Here is a 25472-nt window from a genome sequence, read left to right as displayed (position 1 = left end):
GGTGACCTGGGTTTGAGTCCCATGCTCAACTCCTGCTTCCTTTTGTTCCTTTAGGGTCTGTTTGGTATGGGGTAATAGAATGGACGAGATAATGGAATGGACAAAGGAATAAAATGGATCATTATCATTCCATGGTCTTGTTTGGTTACCATATGAAAATTGAATGAATCATTACCTTGTATTGTTTAGTAGGCATAAAAAGACGAATGAATAAAATCGACGATGGGTGGTGGCGGCGGTCGGTGGCAGTGGGTGGAGGCGGCGGTGGTCGACGGTGGCGTCGGTGCTCGATGGAGGGAGGTGGCAGCGACAATAGTGGGTGGTGGTCGGTGGTGTCGCCAGTGGTCAATGGTGGAGGGAGGTGGCGACGACAACAGTGGGTGGTGGTCTGCGGTGTCGCCAGTGGTCGATGGTGGAGGGTGGTGGCGGCGATGGGTGGCGGTGGTCGAAAGTGGTAGGTTACGACGACGACGCTGGTCAGGGCTAGTGGCGGGATGTTGGTGGCAATGGTCGGTGGTAGTGGTAGTGGGTGGTGATGATTAGTGGTGGTGGCGGGTGGTTTCAATGATCGACGGTGGCGGTGGCGCCAATGGTTGATGGCGGAGCGTGGCGACAACAGTGGGTGGCGGTGGCGGCGGGTGTCAGGGTGGTGGTAGCGGTGGCGGTGGTCGACGGTGGCCGGGCGGCGACGGCGGGTGGCGGTGTTGGCGGTGATGGCGACAGTGGTTGATTGAAAGTGCAGGATCCAACTTGTGACAACCCTCACAAATCCCGATATCCGTACAAATTAATTAATATTTAACTAGTGCTTAATTACTGTGCCTGATTACAATTATGATTAAACTGCTTTCTGATTTCTGATACATACATACTCATGCATCACATTTTATACTGTCACTCTATTTATTTACACACAAACAATAGTGACAAATTTGATGCACAAAGCACAGTTAGCACAGTGAGCGGATAACCCAGAAACATGCTGACAATGCCAGCACCTAGAAAGACATATTTTTGAGGCCAGAATGAGCCAGGAATGGAATACTACACTAGTAGAGAGTGTAGGGAGGTGAGGACCATAAAACTGCCTCACTAGGAGATAGTTATAGTGACCGGAAGTGCCTAAAACATACTTTAAGTGCAGAATTCTGCACTAAATAGCAAAATTCAACATTTAACAATGCTAGAAAAGTGCAAAAACTTGGCAAAATAGTCCTAGACACTTTCCAAAGTGTTGGGAATTTAATGTGTTACTAAAAGTAATATAAAAGACACTTTAACGACTAATTTAGCACTTTAACGGATCAACACCCAACCGAACAACCAGACTTTACCCGGAACATAAAAATATTGCCAAATACATTGTTTTTACTTTTCTGAGCTAGTTAGGGTCCCCGAACACCCTAACACACCTTATATTACATAACACACCTTAATATACTAACTTAACAATTAAATCCTAACTAGTTAGTTACCTCATTACAACCCAACCCCATACCCCCCCCCCTAATTGACGGTTACACGGTGTGGGGGACACCCCCACATTCTTTTCATTATTTTAATGGGTTATGTTGGAGGATTAGAAACATTTTATATGTTGGATAAACATGGAATTTGGTTTATAAATTAACACATGAGGTCTTCACCTTCTCTCCTCAAACACCCATCAACAAGCTCCAAACTCTTCTCCTCCTTCCTTGTTTCGGCCGCCACCTCCATCCACCATACCACCACCATCAACCTTCCATTCAAGCATTTTCCATACATCCAAAGGTGCAAGAGGTCCAACAAGTAAGCTTGGTGCACTCGGAAGCTCAAGGACCGCTCTCGTTTTCTTTTATCCACCACTTTTACGCTTTGAAACTCCCCTAGCCTTGTGCTAGTAGTAAGTGCCTTAAATCATCATCTTGTTCTTATTTTTGGTGGTTAATAGTTGAAAGAATGATAAATATTAAGAAACCCCAAAGAACATAATCAAAGTCTATGAACATAAAGGATAAAGAATGGATAAAAGATGAAGTAGTGTTAGAATGATGCTGAAATCATGTTGATCTTGTGTTGTTATGATTATTACATGTTGTTTGTTAGTAGAAGCAAGATGGATCATCATCTAGACATACTAGTTCATGTTTAAGAACATAAACTAGTAGGATGTAAAATTTAGAAATATGAAAGATGATGAATCCATCCATACATGAACCTTGAACTTGAATAAATATAATTTTTCTTGAAAAATAAGATTCTAAACTTGTAGATCTAAAGAGCTGCAAGTGGTTTTTCGGAAGAACCAAGTAAAAAAATACTAGTTTTGTTATAACCCGGATCTTGTATGAACTAAAAGCATTCTTGGTAAATAAACAAGTGTATGAACACTTGTGTAACAAGAAAATTTAACAAAGAAACATTTTTGTAAATCATGACTAGAAGTTGTGAAACTTCAAATTCTTTAAAAATAAAGTTTTTAAGAAACTAATCATGTTTTTAAAGGTAACAAGACCTACTAAGCATGATAGAACTTACTACATATCTTTACAAACTTTCAAGTTCATGAGTTTGTGATTTAGGCCTATTTTGTCAAGATTAGTGGTTAAAAATTGTATGTTGTTGATTGATGGTTGTTGGAATGATTTTTACAAAAGAAAATGATATGCTAAAAAGCATGGACACCTCCATTTACAGAGGAAACTTTGGCGAAATTTTTCTAGAATTTCAACACTTAGAAATATCTTTCTAACAAGCGTTTACAAAATATATTTTTAACTTGGTTTTCAAATTAAACTTCGCCATGATTTTTATTACAAAAAAATACCAAGTACCGGAGGTGGATTTTCGTAAATAAAATTTGTTAAATATATATTTAGAATATATATTTTATAATAAAACACTTGTGTGATTATCTGATTATTTTGTGAACTAGAGATATATTATTTTTAGGGTAAAAATAATATATGTTGATGCATGGAATGTCTGTTGACTTCGTCTGCATTATGTCTTAGGTCAAGTTAGGTCAACATAGGAGCTTGAAAGTCAAATTTAGGGTTTTATGTTGAGGTTTCGCTTATTTGGTCACATTAGAGGTTCCGCTTATTTGTCATTAAGGATGTTTCGCTCTTAGGGTTATCATGGGGTTTCGCTCTTAAGGCAGTCCATATGAGTGAAACCACAGGGACTATATATAGCAGTTTGGAGTGAAACCTGGTCATACAGTCGTGTACGTTGGAGCAGAACCTAGTCATTGCTTGTGTAACCAAACTCTGTCAAAATTGAATCAGAAAGCAATAAAAGAAAAGGAATTGAAAAGGAAAAGCTGTGTAACTTCATGTGCATTGATTCCGCCTTTGTATGTGAAGATGAACGTTCTCAACTGACTGTTTAGGTTCGCAACTCGGTCCAACAAGTGGTATCAGAGCTCAGGATGAGGAGTTCATACTACTACAGCTTGATTCTACCAGATTCTCTCATTTCTACTCACTTTCTCTCATACTTTTTCGTTTTGAACTGGTTCCTATGGTTGAAATGGCTTGATTTTTTAGTATAACGTGTAAAACATACAATTAACAAACCCTAGAAAGAATCAGATTAAAACACGGCTTAAAAAATGGTAAAAACTGGTTAAAACTGGGGTTTCGCTTTTACGGTAAACGAAGGGGTTTCACTCGAAAGTACCTATTTCGCTTATTCGGACATCGCAGGTTTCGCTCGAAATACATAGGTTTCGCTCGAAATTACCTGGTTTCACTTTTACGAACTTGATAGTTTCGCTCATAGAGACATCTGGGTATTTCGCTTATACGGACACTAGTGGTTTCGCTCATACGGACACTAGTGGTTTCGCTCATACGGACAAGTCTGATTTCGCTTTTCTATCAATCTGCTATTTCGCTTTTGTGTCATTGTGTTTCAAAATCTCGAAAATTTTTCTAAGTGATTGCTGATTTTGCAGGTACACTCAAGATGGATGATATATTCTTGAATCCATTCAGCGACTTGTATGCATTTTCTGGAAATTCAGGAGACGATTCATCTACAAGCAAAAACAATGAGAATCCGTCGAATGTGAAGAAAAAGGAAGCTTGGGAATCGGAAAGTGCCTTCGGAACATTCAATAAACCTCCAAAGCTAATGGCTATCGAGGAATACAGTCGGTGGTCAAGAAAGTTTGAAGATTGGCTGATGGCATTTGCATTTCCCAGCTGGAGGAGTCTGAAAACTGGTTATCAAGATGGAAACAAAAATGGTGAAACTTTAACATCAGCTGAGGAGATTGAATCATTTGTAGCTGAGCAGAAGTGCGTGGCATTGTTATTTCAGTCCGTCCGAGAAGACATAATCTCATTGATCGATTATACAAATGCAAAAGATCTCTGGAAAAAAGCTAGAAACAAAATGTCTAGGAAGTGCTGAAATTGTGAAAAGTAAAAAGATACTTCTTAGGAAAGAATTTGATATGTTTGGCTGTTTAAAGAATGAGTCAGTCTGTAAAATGATAGAAAGGTTTGGTCATCTGAAGTTGGAATTAGCAAGACATGATATCAGATATCCCGAGGATGAGCTTATCGACAAACTGTTCGATTCATTAGCAGACGAGATGGATTGGAGATATTATGCGCTGATGCTGAAAAACACTATCGAGCCTACAAAGTTGACTGTGGATTTGTTGATTGAGAGACTTGAAAGTCACGAGTTGGAACTGAAGAAGACATACAAAGTCAATCACTTATCCTCCCAGCAGAATTTGGATTTGTATTATCCAAAAAGCATGATGCCAAAAGCAACTTCTCCCAAGACTGCGTTTACTGCTGAGAATGTGTCCACAGCAAGCAAAGAAAGTCAAAGTGGTCAAAGCAGTGGAAATCACAGTGGTTATCACAGTGGATCTTCATCATCTGCAAGTCATTCTGATGCAAAGTTTCAATGCAACATCGCAATAGACTTAAAGAATGCTCAGAATTTTGATGAGGAATCGGCTAAACAGCAGATGATCTTTCTAGCATCTGTGTTGGAGTCTTATGAAGGGTTAGTAGCAGGGAAGATAGGCAACACCAACTTAACAAAAGAGGACTATGATCAAATAGATCCTGAAGAAATGGAATTAATCGATATTCGTTGGTGCATTGCCAGTGCGGTTCGTCGAGCACAGCGTTGCATGGAAATAACCGGCAGGAAGACAATTGGTGGTCCATCTACCAAGCTGGGTTTTGATAAGTCCAAGGTGACGTGCTTCAAGTGTAAGCAGAAAGGTCACTTCAAGCGAGAATGCAGAAACACATATGCTGATGAGTCAGAGAACCCTTTCAGAGAGGATTACTACAAGAAGGCGATATATCATCAGAATAAATCTGAGCCGCCTAGATTGAAGCAGGTTGAAGACAACAAAGAGAAATCTAGAGCTCTTGCGGTGATTTACGATGATGAGGGGTATGATTGGAGTCAAGAGGTTCTACCGGAGGAAGATGCGGTTGGTTACGCATTCATGGCGAAAACTGAACCTATTCCGTGGAAAGACAACAGAACTGAAGAGCAGAAGTACAGACACAGAAAAATGTTGGCTGAAAACAGAATAATTCGAATATCTGGTATCTATTTGGAAGTGAAGAGAGCGAGAAGATGGCATCCGGACAGAGAGTGTTATCTTGATCCATCTGGAAATATTGCTGTTGATGACAAAACTCTTGATCTGGAAGCCATAATCAAGGAGTTCAAAGATGAAGATGATTATTGGCAGAATAAATGGTGGGGAACTGGAGACGAGAAAGAGAAAGAAGAGAAAGAGAAAAAGGAGAAAAAAGAAATAGAGAAGTCAAAGAAGATTGATACTGGGGTTATTGACACAACGCAGGAGTTGACTGCTAAGAATATTGGAAAAATGGCTGACAAAGTGTTGGCTGCTAAGGTACTTGAGGTAGACTCTAACCCCGTGTCTGAGTCAAAAAGCCAGGTCAGTTCAAACTTGTCAACAAATGCGTCAGGTAAGAAAATTGATGGAAATGTTGATTGCAAAAATTGCAACAAAGAGTGCAAATTTTGTAATACAGTCACGTATCTCAACAGTAAGAGAGTTGAGGATCTGACAGCAAAAGTCAGAAGCGTTGAGAATCAAATTCTTGAGCGTGACAAAAGAGTTAAAGCTTTGACTAAACAGATAAAAGAATTAACTAATCAAATTGAAAATGATAAAATTGATCATGAAAGAGTTAAAAATGAAAATGAAAAGTTAATTATTGAAAACCGTCAGATTTCTGAAAAGTTTGAAAAACTCAAAAGCACAATGAAAGATAGTGATGATCGAAATGGTAAAACTCATAAAGAAAATGTTCATCTAAAAGCAGTGCTGAGAGTAAAAGAAAAATCAATCAACAAACAACTGGATGAAATCGCAAAACTGAAACTTAAATTTCAAGAGGCTGAAATTGAAAACGAGCGAATCCAATTGAAGCTTAACAGTTACAGCTCCGCAAGCTTTGTTTTGCAACACATTGTTCCCAAACCCATTAGGAAAAATAAAGTTGGCGAAGATGTTTATTCTGATGGAACCGGGGTGGGTTTTCATAGAGTTCCACCGCTGATTTTGGATAATTACACGAAAAAACAATCTGGGTTGGTTGAAATCGAGGAAGAAATTGAAGTTAAACTTCCGGAGAACATTGATGTCACGTTCACATCTTCCAATGACGATAGTGTCCAAAATGATATTGTAAAAGGTTTTGTTGAAAATGTGCTAAAAACGGATAGTGACACTACTGAGGAAGATGGGTGTTTTCTGGACAAATACATTCCGAAACAGAAGTCCAAGAACAACTCAGATGATGAACCTACTCTTGTCATGTACAAGATGTCGGGATCTGATAAGTTGTTTTCGGATTCAGAGTTTCCGATTGAGAATGTTAACATGAACAAATTGACAAATGTTTTCAAGTTAGTCGAAGTTGAGTTGTCAGCAATGAACAATTTGAGTCAAACGAAGAGAAAATGAGTTTTGAGAAAGAAAAAGCTTACAACAAGAATGTTAATCCATCGCGTTTTTACAACAAGAACCGAAACAATTGGTCGGGTGGTTATCAGGAGGGTAAGTCTTATTAGAAGAGAAATGTTCAAAACAAGAGGTTTGTTGAGAAGAAAAAGTTTGTGAACAGTTCGAGTTCACTTGCTGATGAAGAGAAAGAATTTTTTTCAAAATCAAACAAAAAGTTCTTTGAGAAGAGAGCTTCTCAGTCTCAGTCTGAAGGCACAAGTCGAGTGGCTGATACTCGAACATGCTTCAGATGTAATCAAGTTGGTCACATTGCACGAAAGTGTACCAACGTGAAGCCTAAGACTGAAATTGTGAAGACCCAACAAAAGAAAGTTGAGGTGAAGGGTAAAGCACCAATCGTTGTTGAGAAAAAGAGTGTGAAAAAATGACAATGTCAAAGTGAAAAATGAACCTGTAAAGAAGTCGGTAACTAAAAATGACAAATTTTACAAAAGGGTTGCATTATCTCAACAAGTTTGGAAACTAAAAACTGAGAAAAAGATTTCAACTTCTGAGGATTCAATTCAAGTTGATTATGATGCGAATTTTCCACCTCTGAAGGCTGAAAACTTTAAAATTCAAGTTGCGAGAGTTAAAACGGTCAACGTTACACCTAAGGCTGATGAGGCCTGGGTGGACACCATGTTTGACTTAGCAGTTTGAATTGCCGGAGCTTCCTTGATCGCGAAGCATGAATCGGCATCTTTATTGAAGTTGCTTAAGTCAAAGTTTGTTATGTGCAGGATCTTCCAAAACTTGTATCCAGATGGATCATGGATAGTGGAGCTTCAAGACATATGACAGGGAAGACTGCGTTGCTGTATGATGTCAGAAACATAAATGGAGCATACCTAGGTTTTGCGGGTAATCAAGAAGGAAGGATTATTGGTGAAGGAACATTATCCAACGGGATTGTGACGTTTGAGAGAGTTAACTACATTGCTGAGCTGGAGAACAATCTGCTGAGTATCTCGCAGATCTGTGACAGGATGTATACCACTCACTTCACTGATAAAGAATGTTTGATCTTGAAACCAGGATTTGTTATCCCTGAGGAATGGATTATCATGCGGGCACCGAGAGTTAATGATCTGTACGTGTTGGATATGAGCGTAGCTACTACAACCACGGGTCAAGCTCATTGTTTCGTGTCCAGAGCAACTGAAAAAGAATCGAGATTGTGGCACCGGAAGATGGGGCATATACATCTTAGAAAAATGAATCATTTGGTGCATAATGATTTGGTTACAGGAGTTCATGTCTAAGGTTTTCATCTGGAAGGGGAGTGCATTAGCTGTGTAAAAGGCAAGCAGAAGAAAAAGTCACACCCTACAAAGCAAGTCAATTCAGTCTCAAGACCTCTGGAAAGACTTCACATGGATTTGTTTGGTCCGGTGAATGTCAAGAGCATTACGGGAGATAAATATTGTCTTGTGGTTACTGATGATTATTCCAGATTTTCGTGGGTTTCTTTCTTGAAGACGAAAGACGAAACATTTGACAGTCTGATGGCGTTGTTCAAGAGAATTGTGAATCTATACCAAAGGCGTATCAAGAGAATTCGAAGTGATAATGGTACTGAATTCAAGAACAGCAGAATAGAAGAATTTTGTGATAAAAGAGGTATATTGCATGAGTTTAGTGCTCCGTACACTCCGCAGCAGAATGGAGTCGCAGAACGTAAAAACCGGACGCTAATCGAAACGGCTAGAACTATGCTCGCAGATTTAAAGTTACCAATTAATTTTTGGGCTGAAGCTGTTTCCGCTGCATGCTATACGCTCAACAGGGTTCTCACTGTAAAAAAGTTCAACAAAACATGCTTTAAGCTGATCAATAATCGCAAACCGAATTTGAAGTATCTAGAACCGTTCGGGTCACCCTGTACAGTTATAGAGCCTTATGGAAAGTTTGGTCCGAAGTGCATTGAGGGTATATTTGTTGGATATTCAAGTCCTACGCAACGTGTCTTCGTTCCAAGTGAGAAGCGGATTATTGAAGCTGCAAATGTTGAATGTCAAGGTTATACTATGCCGCCACAAAGTCCAGGAGATTCATGGCGATATCATTACGACAAGTTGTGGGAATCGTTTGACATGATGGAAGAAGAAGAAGAAGATTTCTTTGATGAATTGGATATTTTGTGTGAGTACGAGTCACAGCAAAGGTTCCCAGCTGAGTATTCAAGACGACCACGGGAAACTTCGAATGACGATGAAGCAGGTCTGAGTAATGCTGGTGAAGACGATGATGTCCAACAAAATGTAGTTGCTCATGATAATCAGTTGGTTGAGAATGATAATTAGGAATCTGAGAACATGCCGATCTTTGATCATGGAGATTCAGATTCTGAGGGGGAGCAGATTCAGGATTCAAGTCAAATAAACCAAATTGGTGAACAAAGTGCAACTCAAAATGTTACTAATCTGGGAGGTGATGTAGATGTTCCAAGTGAAGTGATGCCGCGAACTCTTTCATATCATCCAGAGGAGTTGATCAGAGGAGAATTGCATTCAGGCGTTCGCACGAGACGTCAAATAGACCAGGGCTTAACATGTTTTTATTCTACAGTAGCACCTTTACAAACTGAATTTTCATTAAGTTGTTTTATTGTCACACCCTGGCTTTGTGGAAGCGTGGTTAATTTGGTGTGACTTCTTAATACCATAGCTTAATCATAACAAAGCTATATGAATTAAAAACATGCAAGATCATCCATTAAGTTTTGAAAAACAAATACAATACCATTGTTTTAACGGGAATACACCCTAACAACCATAATCTTGTTCAACAAGCAAACAAAACATAAACACAGTTTAAGGACTGTGACTTGTCCAGGAAAGAGTCACATTCCCTAAACCCCGGATGACCTCGGAAACTAGTGCAGCGGGAAAACGTGCCATACCATGCCAGATCCTTTAATTCCCTGAAATACATGTAAGTTGAAAAATCAACAATAATGTTGAGCGAGTTCATGTGTTTAGTATGTGCGCGCGAATAAACCTTTATAACCATTGTAAGTGTGAATATTTTGTAAACTCTGGTATGAAAGCAAATAAGGAAACATATCAGTTAATGTGTAGCCACATGGTCCAACCTGCGGGCGCATGGGGGGGGGGATAGGACAAAGTCACCACATGGTCCAACCTGCGGGCGCATGGGTGGTGTTACGACAAGGTCACCACATGGTCCAACCTGCGGGCGCATGGGTGGGGTTACGACAAGGTCACCACATGGTCCAACCTGCGGGCGCATGGGTGGTGTTAAGACAAAGTCACCACATGGTCCAACCTTAGGGCGCATGGGTGGGGTTTGTTATGCTCAAATAGGCCTATCACTTGTATCCCTCGATCGTACTACGAGGACTAATGTTCTTAAGGTTTCACCTACCCAAATCACATAACCTAACAGTTCCTTCCGTAGCTGACCATACCATGTAAGAAATATTCGTAATCATAGTAACATGTATTTCACCCCCGCAGTTTAGAAAACTGAAAACAGTTAAGAGAAAAGGGGGACATGAACTCACAGTCGGTGCGTCTTTACCAAGTACTCCAAATCGGGCAGCTGTGCAACGACCTACATGTGCTAATTCTATTAGACGGACGGCCGTGCCTTAGCTTTATAGTTTAAGTTTTTGGGAAATAGTTAGACAACTATTTCGTGTTTACTTCTCGTATATACTTGGTAGTTAATCTCCTTCCCAAGGATGGGGGATTTAATACATGTGCGTTCGAATTACACCATTAAGTCTCACTTAATATATTTATTTCCAATTCCAAAATATAAGTATTTTTCTCAAAAATATTATATTTTCACTTCACATAACACTCCCAAAAATAATACGTTGATAGAATACGTGTTCGTAATTATTTCCGCATAATGCGTAAGTTACGTTTTTATCGTTCGAGTGGTAATAATAATTACCGTTGTAACTTATATGTTTATCGTGGAAGCGTTCGTATTATTTTGGATTCGTCAACGTTTGTAAATATTATTTTTACTCTAAAAATAATATTTGTGTATTTTTCACAAAATAATCATAAACAGTGTTGTGAAAATATATTTACCAAATATATATTTATCGCGTTTAGTTTTGTGAAAATCCCACCTCCGAATATTTGTAAATAAGGTCGTGGCGAAATATATTTTGAAAACATGTCAAAAATAATTCTAACACTTGTACATAATTCTAAGTGTTAGGTTTTAGAAAAATTTCGCCAGAGTTTCCCCTGTAACTGGAGGTGGCCACGCTTTCAAGCGTATCATTTTCTTTTACAAAATCATTTCAACAACTTCTTTATTCAATCAACAATTTCCGACACATCAAACTAGTCGACAAGTATGTAAATCGCATAATCACATGAACTTGTAGTTTTTCCGAAACTATAGTGTAAATCCCATTATATTTTGTGGATCTTTATATAAAGTAGCTTAATCTCGTAAAAACCTCGTTTTTAGAATAAATCCATCTTTACAACTTCCCGTCACCTTTTACAAAAACTGTTATTTTGTCGGATCTTTTCATTTCACAAGTGTTTATACACTTGTGGTTTATAAAAATCATACTTGTTAGTGTAATATCCGTCTTTTAGAAGACATGATTTTCTTGACGCTTGGTTCTATGAAAATACCATTTGTACATACGTAGATCCGCCCGTTTTAAACACTATTTTACAAGTAAAAATACTTTTACACAAGTTCATGTTTCTCGTGTGGTAGAGTTTCACCTTTTAACCCTTGTACCATTCAAAACAAGCTTATGTCAAGATCCATGATCTTAACCAAACCGGGTTAAATGGTGATCCGAGCTACCACAACATAGATCGGGCCTAAATAATCACAACTTCCAATTACTACATCATTTACACAACTTATATGCTTTTACCCAACATTATTCATGTTTTAGTAGACTTTTATGCTTCAAAACGCAAGTTTCCGTATTTTAACCGTTACAACACATATTAACCACCTTAGATTAGTTTAAGAGAGTGTTTTAAGCATTATACCTCTAGCTCGAGGCTAGGGAAGAATCTATGCGTAAACGAGGTGGATAAAAGCTAGGTAGAGAGGTCCTTCGAGCTCCGAGTGCACCAAGCTTCCTAATACGTGACCCTTAACACTTGTGTAGCTTGGAACTTGCAAGATCAAAATCGAAAATGGATGGGGGAGAAGAGGGGTGTTCGGCCGTGAGTGATAGAGAGGGAGAGAGAGGAGTTTTGGTGGGTGTTGAAATGTGAAAATGATCTTGTGCAACACTAGCTACTTATAGACAATCTCAACATGAATATCCAATGGACCTTGTGTCTAATTGATTTTAGACAAGTTTGATTGTTATATTCTACAAAGTACAAGGGGTGTCCCCCTATATGGGGACGGTTTGTAAAGGGGGGGGGGTCCCTAGTTCGATTCCAAGTCTTAGTTGGTGTTTAGTTAGGTTAACCAAGTTAGGTTTAGGGGTTAACTTGGTTAGTGGTATGATGTGCTCTATAGCGGATGTTAGGGTATTCAGGGACCCTAACTGGCTCAGAAAAAGACCAATATTGTTAATGTCAATATTTTTATGTCTCGGGTATAGTCCGGTTGTTCGGTTGGATAGTAATCCGTTAAAGCGCTTAACAAGGCTTTTAAGTGTCGTAAATACCATTTTTTAGTGACACAACTTATTCCCCAAAGTATCAGGAATATTTTCCTCATGTTTTGGCACTTTACTAGTTAGCCAGAAGCTGATATGTTAATTAAAGTGCTGTGTTTTGTGCTTAGAGTACGTTTTAGGCACATCCGGTCACTATAACTTATCCCTAGAGACGCAGTCCTACAACCCTTGTATCCCTACACTCACTATGGGTGTAGTAAAATATTTCTGGCTCATACAGGCCTTAGAGGCAGTGTCTGCCTGATGCTGGCTTTATCAGCATGTTCAATAGGTTATCCGTTCAAACGCTACTGTGCTTTTGTGCATCATGTTTGTCACTAGAGTTTAGCATGTAAATAATGTAGTGACAGCAAATGGAGTATGATGCAAGTATGTACAAGTATCAACAGTTAAGTAGCAGTTCATCAGTAATTTCAAATAAGCACAGTAATTAAGCAACAATTAATTATTAATTATATCGTACAGATACCTGGTTTAGTGAGGGTTGTCACATTCTCCCCCCGTTAGAAAAATTTCGTCCCGAAATTTTAAGTTCTGCTTGTAGAAGCAGGGTTCTTAGGAAATAAGTGGGGGTATTTCTCTTTCATTCGGTCCTCACGCTCCCAGGTGAAATCAGGACCATGGCGGGCGTTCCAACGAACTTTGACGAGCTTGACACTGCTCCGGCGGGTCTTGTTCACTTTCCAATCCGCGACCTCAACCGGTTCTTCAACGAAGTGGAGCGTGTCGTCAACATGAATTTCGTCGGTAGGAATGGCAACAGTATCTTGTGTTGGACTTTTCTTCAGATTGGATACATGAAAATGTATCGTGAACACCATTCAGTTCGGCAGGTAGGTCCAACTTGTATGCTACGGTCCCAATTCTTTCCAAAATCCTGAACGGACCAATATATCGCGGATTCAACTTTCCACGCTTCCCAAAGCGTGCCACACCCTTCCAGGGTGATACCTTCAACAAACCATATCACCAACCTCAAACTCTAGAGGTTTCCTGCCTCGATCCGCGTAGGCTTTCTGCCGGTTACGAGCTGCATTGATGCGATCTCGTATCTGTGCAATCTTGTCGGTGGTTTCCTGGACTACATCAGGACCAATCAACTGTCTATCACCGGCGTCAGACCAACAGAGCGGTGATCTGCATTTGCGCCCATATAAAGCTTTGAATGGCGCAGCACCAATACTGGTATGGTAGCTGTTGTTGTATAAAAACTTAACCAGAGGCAAATGCTAATCCCAGCTACCGCCCAAATCCATAACACATGCTCTCAGCATGTCCTCCAACGTCTGAATCGTCCGCTCGCTTTGACCGTCGGTCTACGGGTGAAATGCGGTGCTCATATTCAACTTTATGCCAAAGGCTTCTTGGAAGGATTGCCATATCCTTGATACGAATCTCCCATCTCTATCGGAGATAATCGAGAGAGGTACTCCATGGCGTGTAACAATCTCTCGCATGTATATTTCGGCCAATTTGCTCGTATTATCCTTTTCTCGGATAGGTAAGAAGTGTGCTGACTTCGTTAATCAGTCCACTATCACCCAGATGGTGTCATGGCCTCTTGGCGTCCTGGGCAATTTTGTAACAAAATCCATGGAGATTTGTTCCCACTTCCACTTGGGAATCTCTGGTTGTTGCAGAAGTCCTGAAGGCTTCTGGTATTCCGCCTTAACCTTGGCGCATGTTAAACACTTGCTCACATAAACAGCAACATCGCCTTTCATCCTAAGCTACCAATAATAATCCTTGAGATCCTGGTACATCTTATCCGCTCCAGGGTGGATAGAGTACCGTGACTTGTGAGCTTCATCGAAAATAACCTTCCTTAAACCTCCAAACAAAGGAACCCAAATCCTTTTCTCAAAACACAACGTTCCTTCCTTGTTTGGTACCAATAACTTCTCCATCCCACGGAGATACTCTTCTTCAAGGTTTCTCTCCTTGAGAGCTTCTCTCTGCGCGGCACGAATGCGCAGAGGAAAATCGGTTCGAATAACCATCTCCAAAGCCCTAACCCTTATGGGCTTGATCCTCTCCTTTCGACTTAGGGCATCGGCGACCACATTCGCCTTCCGTGGATGATACTTTATCTCGCAGTCGTAATCGTTCAACAGCTCTACCCATCGTCTTTGCCTCATATTCAACTCCTTCTGGTTGAATATGTGTTGGAGGCTCTTGTGATCTGTGAAGATTGTGCACTTCGTACCATAAAGGTAGTGTCTCCAGATCTTTAAAGCAAAAACCACTGCGCCAAGTTCCAAATCGTGAGTGGTATAGTTCTTTTCGTGCACTTTTAACTGACGCGATGCGTAAGCAATCACCTTTTGGCGTTGGATCAACACACAACCCAATCCTTGACGCGAAGCGTCGCAGTATACCACAAAATCTTCCGTACCTTCCGGTAGTACTAAGATTGGCGCGTTGCAGAGCTTATCCTTCAATATCTGGAACGCTTCTTCCTGTTTGATTCCCCAATCAAACTTCTTATCCTTCTGCGTGAGGAGCGTCAAAGGTTGAGCGATCTTTGGAAAGTTCTCAATGAACCTTTGATAATAGCCAGCCAAACCCAAGAATTGCCGAATCTCGGTTGGCGTCTGTGGCGTTTCCCAATCCTTGATCGCCTCGATCTTGGTTGGATCCACGTGGATTCCATCTCCATTTACCACGTGCCCAAGGAATTGCACTTCTCTTAGCCAAAACTCGCACTTAGAGAACTTGGCATACAACTGTTCCTTCTTTAGCAGCTCCAGAATGGCTCTTAAATGCGGTTCGTGCTCAGCCTTCGTCTTTGAGTAAATCAAAATATCATCGATGAATACAATCACGAACTTATCCAAATACGGCTTACAAACTCGATTCATCAAATCCATGAACACTGCAGGTGCGTTTGTCAAACCAAACGGCATAACGAGAAACTCGTAGTGTCCATATCGAGTTCTGAAGGCTGTCTTCGGGATACTCTCCTCTTGTATCCTTAACTGATGGTATCCAGATCGGAGATCGATCTTTGAATAGAAGCTTGAACCTTGCAGTTGATCAAACAGATCATCAATCCTTGGCAGAGGGTATCTATTCTTGATCGTTAGCTTGTTCAGCTCCCGGTAGATGATGTTTATTTGAAAAAAAATCATCATCCTTCTTTTTGACAAGCAAAACTGGAGCTCCCCAAGGCGAGAAGCTCGGTCGGATGAATCCCTTGTCTAGCAACTCTTGAAGTTGTGTCGACAGTTCCTGCATCTCAGACGGAGCAAGTCTGTACGGTGCCTTAGCCACAGGTGCGACGCCTGGAACTAAGCCAATGCGGAACTCCACTTGCCTTTCAGGCGGCAAGCCAGGCAAATCTTCTAGGAAGACTTCTGGGTACTCCCTCACGATAGGGATGTCTTCGATCTTTGGTTCTTCAGCTTTCTTATCTACAATGTGTGCCAGAAAGGCAGCACATCCTTTCTGCAACACTTTCTTGCTTTCAGACAGCTAATAATTCTTAACGGCGTCTCACGCTTTTCTCCGTGAACGACAATGGTCTCACCATCATCAGTTGGGATACGGACAACCTTTTCATGACAGACTATCTCGGCCTTGTTGCTCGATAACCAATCCATTCCTACTACCACGTCGAAGCTTCCGTTAGGCTTGTTCTATCGAGAACTGGGTATCTAGGTTACTTACTACTAAAACAACTATATTTTCTGAAGCTAAAATTTGACAATACTGTCAAATAGAGCGTAACATTGACTATTATGAGACGTACTGATATCCATGCTTGGATTCTATCCCCGCTGTTGAGCGTTCATCCACGCGCCTGAGTGTTCTTAGGGCAATACTTCCTGAAATGCCCCACATCACCGCAATTAAAACATGCTTGGCCACAGCCTTGATCGTCACCATCCCTGCCTTGATAGTTGTTGTCGTTGTTATTTCCTCCGCGATTGCCGTTACCATCTTGACCTCTATTTCCATGTTCAGTACCTTGCCGATATGTTTCCTTGACATGTCCCACCTTGCCACAGTTACCACATTTTCCATATCTACACCGCCCGTTATGGTGACGTCGACAGTTGTCGCACTTTGGTAGGATACCCGTGTACTCTTTTCTCTTTTTGGCCTTGTCGTCGCTACTCGACTGGGTACCCTGTTTGAAATTCGCCAACTTCCTCTTGTTGTCCCTAGAGACTCTCCATGAGTCTCCTTCTTCTCCTCAGAGGCTGAAAATTTGTTCATCCTGACTGCCTCTTCCGTCAGGGCTACACTTAGATTGATGGCCTCAGAGATTGTTGCGGGCTTTGATGCCGTTACCATGCTCATGATTTGGGGTGCCAATCCCCAAATGAAACGCTCAATCCTTTTAAACTCCGGATCTACCATGTAAGGAACGATACACGATAGAACTTGGAACTTCTCCACCTACTCAGCTATTTTTGGACCTTCCATCTTCAAGTTCCAGAACTCAGTTTCTACCTTCTGGCTTTCTGTTCTCGAACAGTACTTTTTATGCATTAGCTCTTTCAGCTCGTCCCACGAGAGAGCATACGCAGCAGCCTCGCCCATTGTCTGAACCTGAAGTTTCCACCATGACAGAGCCCCATCTCGTAACAGCCCGGAAATGTACGTGACCTGATCTCTTGGGGCGCATTTGCTCACACGCAAAACAGTGTCCGTCTTCTCAATCCAGTGTACGAAGGCTACGGCACCCCTAGTGCCGTCGAAATGTAGGGGCTGGCAGCCTAAGAACTGCTTGTAGGTGCAGCCGTTGGGTGGGTTATTTCCTGAGGTACCTCCGTTGTGCTCGGAGTGATGGGCCTCGTATTGTGCGATGACTGCAGCAATGATTCCCTGAAGTTCCGCCTCGTTGGTGGGTATGCGTACATCCCGTCTTGGAGGCATCTTCTAAATGATGATCGTATGGGTCAGGTCATAGTAAGTAAAGTGTACGTGAGTATACAACAATATCAACACATAACATCCCATGTTATAAACAAATCAATCACATAACATCTCATGTTATAGAACATAAACAATAGATTACTGCGATTGCATTGCCCCGAATCGAGACCAGAATGTAAGGTTTACAGGTACCTAACTGTATCATACAACATCAATGACTTAGTAGGTGGCGACCCTAGGCAAGTCGTGCGATCGCTGGACAGGTTCAGGAATCTCTGGTTCGTCCATTTTCAAATTCCAGGATTTCATCTCAAACTTCTGTTATTCCAATCTTAGAACCATATTTCTCCTTAATCATTTCCTTGAGCTCGTCCCAGCTCAGTGCATAAGCAGCATCTGTACCAAGGGTCTGAATCTGAAGATCCTATCATGAAAGTGTGCCATCTAGAAATGACCCCGAGGTAAAGGTAACACTCTGTTGGGGTGAACAGTTAGTCATTCTTAGAATGGAGTCAATCTTTTCGGACCAACGACAAATGCAATGGCGCTTCCTGTTTCGACAAAGTTCAAAGGCTTGCAGTTCAGGAACTGCTTATAGGTGCGGTCAGTTTGGTGGGGGGGTTATTCCCCGTAGTGCCATCGCTGCGCTTAGTGCGGAGTGCTTCATGTCACGCATTTGCCTGTGAGATGCGTTTTTGCAGCTCGGCTTCTATCCTTAGCAACATACTGGTGTTTGTGTCATGCCTGGGTGGCATTCTCTTCTGCAGAAATGGCATGAAGTGGGTTAGACAACTTCCCAATTATCTATGAGATACATAGCACCATAAGCCATCATGTACTCACCTAATTTTATACGTAAATATACTCAATGTATGGGTGGGGAAATAAATTACTGAGCCTTCACATAGGCTTGCCAATTTGGCTTGTTGCTTGAAATAGGATGAACTCGAGGCTTCATCGCCTTGGTCATTTGTGTTCGAGTTATTTCCTGCCACATTGGTTTTCATTAGCTTGACCCGCAGAGTCCACCAGGATTTCTGTGCACTACAAGTCGTTATTACGTGGGCCCCCGTAATAATAAATTGTCTTGCACAGTTACCCCAAATTTTCTCTCGTCCAAGCAGATGATCAATCAAGGAGCAACAGCAAGTGCATCGGCATGAACAGGGTCATGCTCCAATGCGGGGTTGGGAGCAACTCCTGGCTCAGGGGCCACAGTGGGCTCCGGATCAACAAACTCCATCTCAAAATCAGCTGGATCATCAAAGATAGGGTTGATAGGGACCACAGCATCCTCCAAGGGCTGGTCTGAGTATATGAACTCCGTGTCATGGTTTGGATCAAAACCAGGTGGAAAAAAAACTAGATCACCCTCAATACTGTGATCAAACTCAAAGCTGTGTGTGGGAAACGGTGCAGCTGATGATGCCGTATCAGGGTCGGCGTCGTGTGAATGGTGATGCACTCCCTGTATATGCGAAAATGCGGATGTCAGAAACTCAAATGAGTCTGGGATAGGGGAATGGGCATGAGTTTCCCCTGCAGGAGCGTCCGCAAGCAATAGGCTAATACCAGCAGCAATAGGGCCTCGCCCTCGAATGGGTCCTCTTCTAGTAGATCGTTATCGTCGACAGAGGCCATGTTGGGGGCATATCAACAATGGGATAAACGGCAAGGGGCACAGGAGCAGGGATCACCGCGAGTGGCAATTTCCCAACAAGATGACCATCAGTAGGCTCTGCTACGACTTCAGGCAGCGCAAAAGGGCTGAAGGTCGTCATTGTCTGTGCCGGTAGTATCGTAAATGTGCACCTCGTGCTCCGATGAACTATGTCGTCTGATGCTATGGCCATGGGATTCGTAGTGTCCATCTTTCTTGTACATGATGAAAGCATAACGTTTGTAACAAAAACACATATACATATAACAATCAATCACATCAACATATAAACATGTTAGGCGGTAATAAGCAATCAGATAATTCTCCTAGTCCCACTAGCCTCCCAGTCTCCTAGACTGACATTCCTAGTCCCACTAGCCAAATTCTCCCAGTCTCTAAGACTGCTCAATCATCCACCTCGACCTCCTAGATCGAGCCTCGGCCTCCAAGACCGAGCCTATTCTCCCTAGTCTCACTAGCTATCTACCTTGATCTCTTAGATCGAGCCTCGGCCTCCAAGACCGAGCCTCAGCCTCCAAGACTGAGCCTAAAAATAATAAACATCTACCTCGATCTCTAAGATCGAGCCTCGGCCTCCAAGACCGAGCCTCAGTTTTCAGGACTGAGCCTAATAATGAATAAATGAAATGTGTTCAACATTTGTTTGTATAAACGTTTTGGATCTGGACTTAAGTGGTATGCAGTAAAAATGTTTTCGTGAGAGCCCTAGTGATCATAGTCTAGACTCGAGAAAGAATCCTAGTTCGCTATGATCAGAGTTCTGATACCAAGCTGTCACACCCTGGCTTTGCGGAAGCGTGGTTAATTTGGTGTGACTTCTTAATACCATAGCTTAATCATAACAAAGCTATATGAATTAAAAACATGCAAGATCATCCATTAAGTTTTGAAAAACAAATACAATACCATTGTTTTAACGGGAATACACCGTAACAACCATAATCTTGTTCAACAAGCAAACAAAACATAAACACAGTTTAAGGACTGTGACTTGTCCAGGAAAGAGTCACATTCCCTAAACCCCGGATGACCTCGGAAACTAGTGCAGCGGGAAAACGTGCCATACCGTGCCAGATCCTTTAATTCCCTGAAATACATGTAAGTTGAAAAATCAACAATAATGTTGAGCGAGTTCATGTGTTTAGTATGTGCGCGCGAATAAACCTTTATAACCATTGTAAGTGTGAATATTTTGTAAACTCTGGTATGAAAGCAAATAAGGAAACATATCAGTTAATGTGTAACCACATGGTCCAACCTGCGGGCGCATGGGGGGGGGGATAGGACAAAGTCACCACATGGTCCAACCTGCGGGCGCATGGGTGGTGTTACGACAAGGTCACCACATGGTCCAACCTGCGGGCGCATGGGTGGGGTTACGACAAGGTCATCACATGGTCCAACTTGCGGGCGCATGGGTGGTGTTAAGACAAAGTCACCACATGGTCCAACCTTAGGGCACATGGGTGGGGTTTGTTATGCTCAAATAGGCCTATCACTTGTATCCCTCGATCGTACTACGAGGACTAATGTTCTTAAGGTTTCACCTACCCAAATCACATAACCTAACAGTTCCTTCCGTAGCTGACCATACCATGTAAGAAATATTCGTAATCATAGTAACATGTATTTCACCCCCGCAGTTTAGAAAACTGAAAACAGTTAAGAGAAAAGGGGGACATGAACTCACAGTCGGTGCGTCTCTACCAAGTACTCAAATCGGGCAGCTGTGCAACGACCTACATGTGCTAATTCTATTAGACGGACGGCCATGCCTTAGCTTTATAGTTTAAGTTTTTGGGAAATAGTTAGACAACTATTTCGTGTTTACTTCTCGTATATACTTGGTAGTTAATCTCCTTCCCAAGGATGGGGGATTTAATACATGTGCGTTCGAATTACACCATTAAGTCTCACTTAATATATTTATTTCCAATTCCAAAATATAAGTATTTTTCTCAAAAATATTATATTTTCACTTCACATAACACTCCCAAAAATAATACGTTGATAGAATACGTGTTCGTAATTATTTCCGCATAATGCGTAAGTTACGTTTTTATCGTTCGAGTGGTAATAATAATTACCGTTTTAACTTATATGTTTATCGTGGAAGCGTTCGTATTATTTTGGATTCGTCAACGTTTGTAAATATTATTTTTACTCTAAAAATAATATTTGTGTATTTTTCACAAAATAATCATAAACAGTGTTGTGAAAATATATTTACCAAATATATATTTATCGCGTTTAGTTTTGTGAAAATCCCACCTCCGAATATTTGTAAATAAGGTCGTGGCGAAATATATTTTGAAAACATGTCAAAAATAATTCTAACACTTGTACATAATTCTAAGTGTTAGGTTTTAGAAAAATTTCGCCAGAGTTTCCCCTGTAACTGGAGGTGGCCACGCTTTCAAGCGTATCATTTTCTTTTACAAAATCATTTCAACAACTTCTTTATTCAATCAACAATTTTCGACACATCAAACTAGTCGACAAGTATGTAAATCGCATAATCACATGAACTTGTAGTTTTTCCGAAACTATAGTGTAAATCCCATTATATTTTGTGGATCTTTATATAAAGTAGCTTAATCTCGTAAAAACCTCGTTTTTAGAATAAATCCATCTTTACAACTTCCCGTCACCTTTTACAAAAACTGTTATTTTGTCGGATCTTTTCATTTCACAAGTGTTTATACACTTGTGGTTTATAAAAATCATACTTGTTAGTGTAATATCCGTCTTTTAGAAGACATGATTTTCTTGACGCTTGGTTCTATGAAAATACCATTTGTACATACGTAGATCCGCCCGTTTTAAACACTATTTTACAAGTAAAAATACTTTTACACAAGTTCATGTTTCTCGTGTGGTAGAGTTTCACCTTTTAACCCTTGTACCATTCAAAACAAGCTTATGTCAAGATCCATGATCTTAACCAAACCGGGTTAAATGGTGATCCGAGCTACCACAACATAGATCGGGCCTAAATAATCACAACTTTCAATTACTACATCATTTACACAACTTATATGCTTTTAACCAACATTATTCATGTTTTAGTAGACTTTTATGCTTCAAAACGCAAGTTTCCGTATTTTAACCGTTACAACACATATTAACCACCTTAGATTAGTTTAAGAGAGTGTTTTAAGCATTATACCTCTAGCTCGAGGCTAGGGAAGAATCTATGCGTAAACGAGGTGGATAAAAGCTAGGTAGAGAGGTCCTTCGAGCTCCGAGTGCACCAAGCTTCCTAATACGTGACCCTTAACACTTGTATAGCTTGGAACTTGCAAGATCAAAATCGAAAATGGATGGGGAAGAAGAGGGGTGTTCGGCCGTGAGTGATAGAGAGGGATAGAGAGGAGTTTTGGGAGGTGTTGAAATGTGAAAATGATCTTGTGCAACACTAGCTACTTATAGACAATCTCAACATGAATATCGAATGGACCTTGTGTCTAATTGATTTTAGACAAGTTTGATTATTATATTCTACAAAGTACAAGGGGTGTCCCCCTATATGGGGACGGTTTGTAAAGGGGGGGGGTCCCTAGTTCGATTCCAAGTCTTAGTTGGTGTTTAGTTAGGTTAACCAAGTTAGGTTTAGGGGTTAACTTGGTTAGTGGTATGATGTGCTCTATAGCGGATGTTAGGGTATTCAGGGACCCTAACTGGCTCAGAAAAAGACCAATATTGTTAATGTCAATATTTTTATGTCCCGGGTATAGTCCGGTTGTTCGGTTGGATAGTAATCCGTTAAAGCGCTTAACAAGGCTTTTAAGTGTCGTAAATACCATTTTTAGTGACACAACTTATTCCCCAAAGTGTCAGGAATATTTTCCTCATGTTTTGGCACTATACTAGTTAGCCAGAAGCTGATATGTTAATTAAAGTGTTGTGTTTTGTGCTTAGAGTACGTTTTAGGCACATCCGGTCATTATAACTTATCCCTAGAGACGCAGTCCTACAACCCTTGTATCCCTACACTCACTATGGGTGTAGTAAAATATTTCTGGCTCATACAGGCCTTAGAGGCAGTGTCTGCCTGATGCTGGCTTTATCAGCATGTTCAATAGGTTATCCGTTCAAATGCTACTGTGCTTTTGTGCATCATGTTTGTCACTAGAGTTTAGCATGTAAATAATGTAGTGACAGCAAATGGAGTATGATGCAAGTATGTACAAGTATCAACAGTTAAGTAGCAGTTCATCAGTAATTTCAAATAAGCACAGTAATTAAGCAGCAATTAATTATTAATTATATCGTACGGATACCTGGTTTAGTGAGGGTTGTCACATTTATCTCGCAGATCGAACCGAGAACGTATAAAGAGGCGCTTACTGAAGACTCTTGGGTCATTGCAATGCAAGAAGAGTTAAGGCAGTTTGAAAAGTTGGGAGTGTGGAAGTTAGTGGATTTACCGGATGGTCAAAGGAAAATCAATACAAAATGGGTATTCAAGTGTAAGAGAGACGACAGAGGAGTTGTTGTAAGGAACAAAGCTCGACTCGTTGTTCAGGGATTTAGTCAATAGGAGGGGATTGATTTTACAGAAGTCTATGCTCCTGTAGCATGACTAGAGGCAATCAGAATTTTCCTTGCATTTGCGTCCTGGAAGAACTTCAAAGTTTATCAGTTGGATGTAAAATTGGCGTTTCTTTATGGGAAGGTCAAAGAGGAGGTTTATGTTGGTCAGCCGCTGGGCTTTACCGATCCAATCCACAAAAACAAGGTCTACTTATTGGACAAAGCGCTGTATGGTTTACACCAGGCCCCGAGAGCTTGGTACGAGATTTTGTCTCAACACCTACTAGCCAACAAGTTTATTCGTGGAAAAGTGGATGCCACTCTCTTCACTAAAGAGGTCGACGGACATCTTCTGATAGTTCAGATTTATGTGGACGATATAATTTTTGGGTCGACGAATGAGAAATTGTGCAAAGATTTCGAACAGGTGATGAAGCAAAAATTCGAAATGTCATCAATGGGGGAGATGAAATTCTTTCTGGGACTTCAAGTTGAACAACTACCTAAGGGAATTTTCATTCACCAGACGAACTACGTGCATGATATTCTAGAGAAATTTGGAATGTCAAGTTCTACTCTAGCTGCTACCCCACTTGCAACAAATCATGGGATTCACCCAGATCTCACCGGAGACAGGGCTGATGAAACGTTTTATCGTTCCATGATAGGTTCTTTGATGTACCTAACTGCTTCACGTCCTGATATCATGTACCCAACGTGCCTCGCAGCAAGATATCAATCTAACCCAAGAGCTTCGCACATGATTATTGTGAAGAGGATATTACGCTACTTGAAAGGAACAACCTACATTGGGGTTGTGGTATCCTAGAAAAGGCGACTTTACGCTCGAAGGGTATTCCGATTAGGATTTCGGATGCTGCAAAGTCAATACCAAATCAACTACTGCAAGATGCGAGTTCTTTGGACCTAGATTGGTTACCTGGTAGTGTAAGAAACAAACGTCTATGGCGTTATCTACATGTGAAGCGGAGTACGTTTCTGCTAGCAGTTGCTGCTCTCAGATCCTGTGGATACAGCAACAGATGCGCGACCACGGTTTGCAGTTTCTTAACACACCTCTTTTTGTTGATAACGAGGCCGCTATAAATATAACAAAGAATCCAGTACATCACGCTAAAACTAAACATATAGAGATTCGTCATCACTTTATTCGCGATTGTTTCGAGAAAAAGTTTATACGAATTGAGAAAATCCACACTGACGAACAGAAAGCTGATTTACATACCAAAGCTTCTGATAAAAATCGGTTTAAATATTTGTTAAAACTGAATGGTATGAAGCTTCTTTCGGTGTCGGATGGCATAATTGGTGTTGATGAGAGTACTGTTGCGGATGAAGATGAGAAACAATCTGCAATGGTTTGTCGATTTTTTACTTGTTTTGGTATTTAGGGGGAGTAGATGTATATAGATATATTTTTCAGAAAATACAAAAACAGTAAAAAATGCAAAAATACAAAAACATGATAAAATTGAAAAAGAGCTTGTGTATAAAGGGAAAATGATAGTACATCGGCTAGACAATTACAGTATGGTAAAGAATTGTAAAGTTGAAATGAGTTAAACAGTCTCACTAATGATGTGTCGATAGGTTTTCGCACATTTAGTAGATTTATTCGGGATATAAATCTACAATTTCAAACTTGTGAAATTCGTGGGGAACACTACTTGGATATATAGGTA

General features: G+C 40.8%; 1 protein-coding gene across 1 annotated transcript; it reads left to right on the top strand.

The window, feature by feature from the left end:
* The first annotated feature begins 222 nt into the window (after positions 1-222).
* Positions 223-543, top strand: LOC110924515. The gene has a single exon (XM_022168517.1). It carries the CDS (start codon positions 223-225, stop codon positions 541-543), a length of 321 nt encoding a protein of 106 aa, XP_022024209.1.
* The last annotated feature ends 24929 nt before the right edge of the window (positions 544-25472 follow it).

This window comes from Helianthus annuus, chromosome 17 (assembly GCF_002127325.2).
Source record: "Helianthus annuus cultivar XRQ/B chromosome 17, HanXRQr2.0-SUNRISE, whole genome shotgun sequence".
NCBI lineage: Eukaryota > Viridiplantae > Streptophyta > Magnoliopsida > Asterales > Asteraceae > Helianthus > Helianthus annuus.
This window is presented reverse-complemented; position numbering and strand designations above follow the sequence as displayed.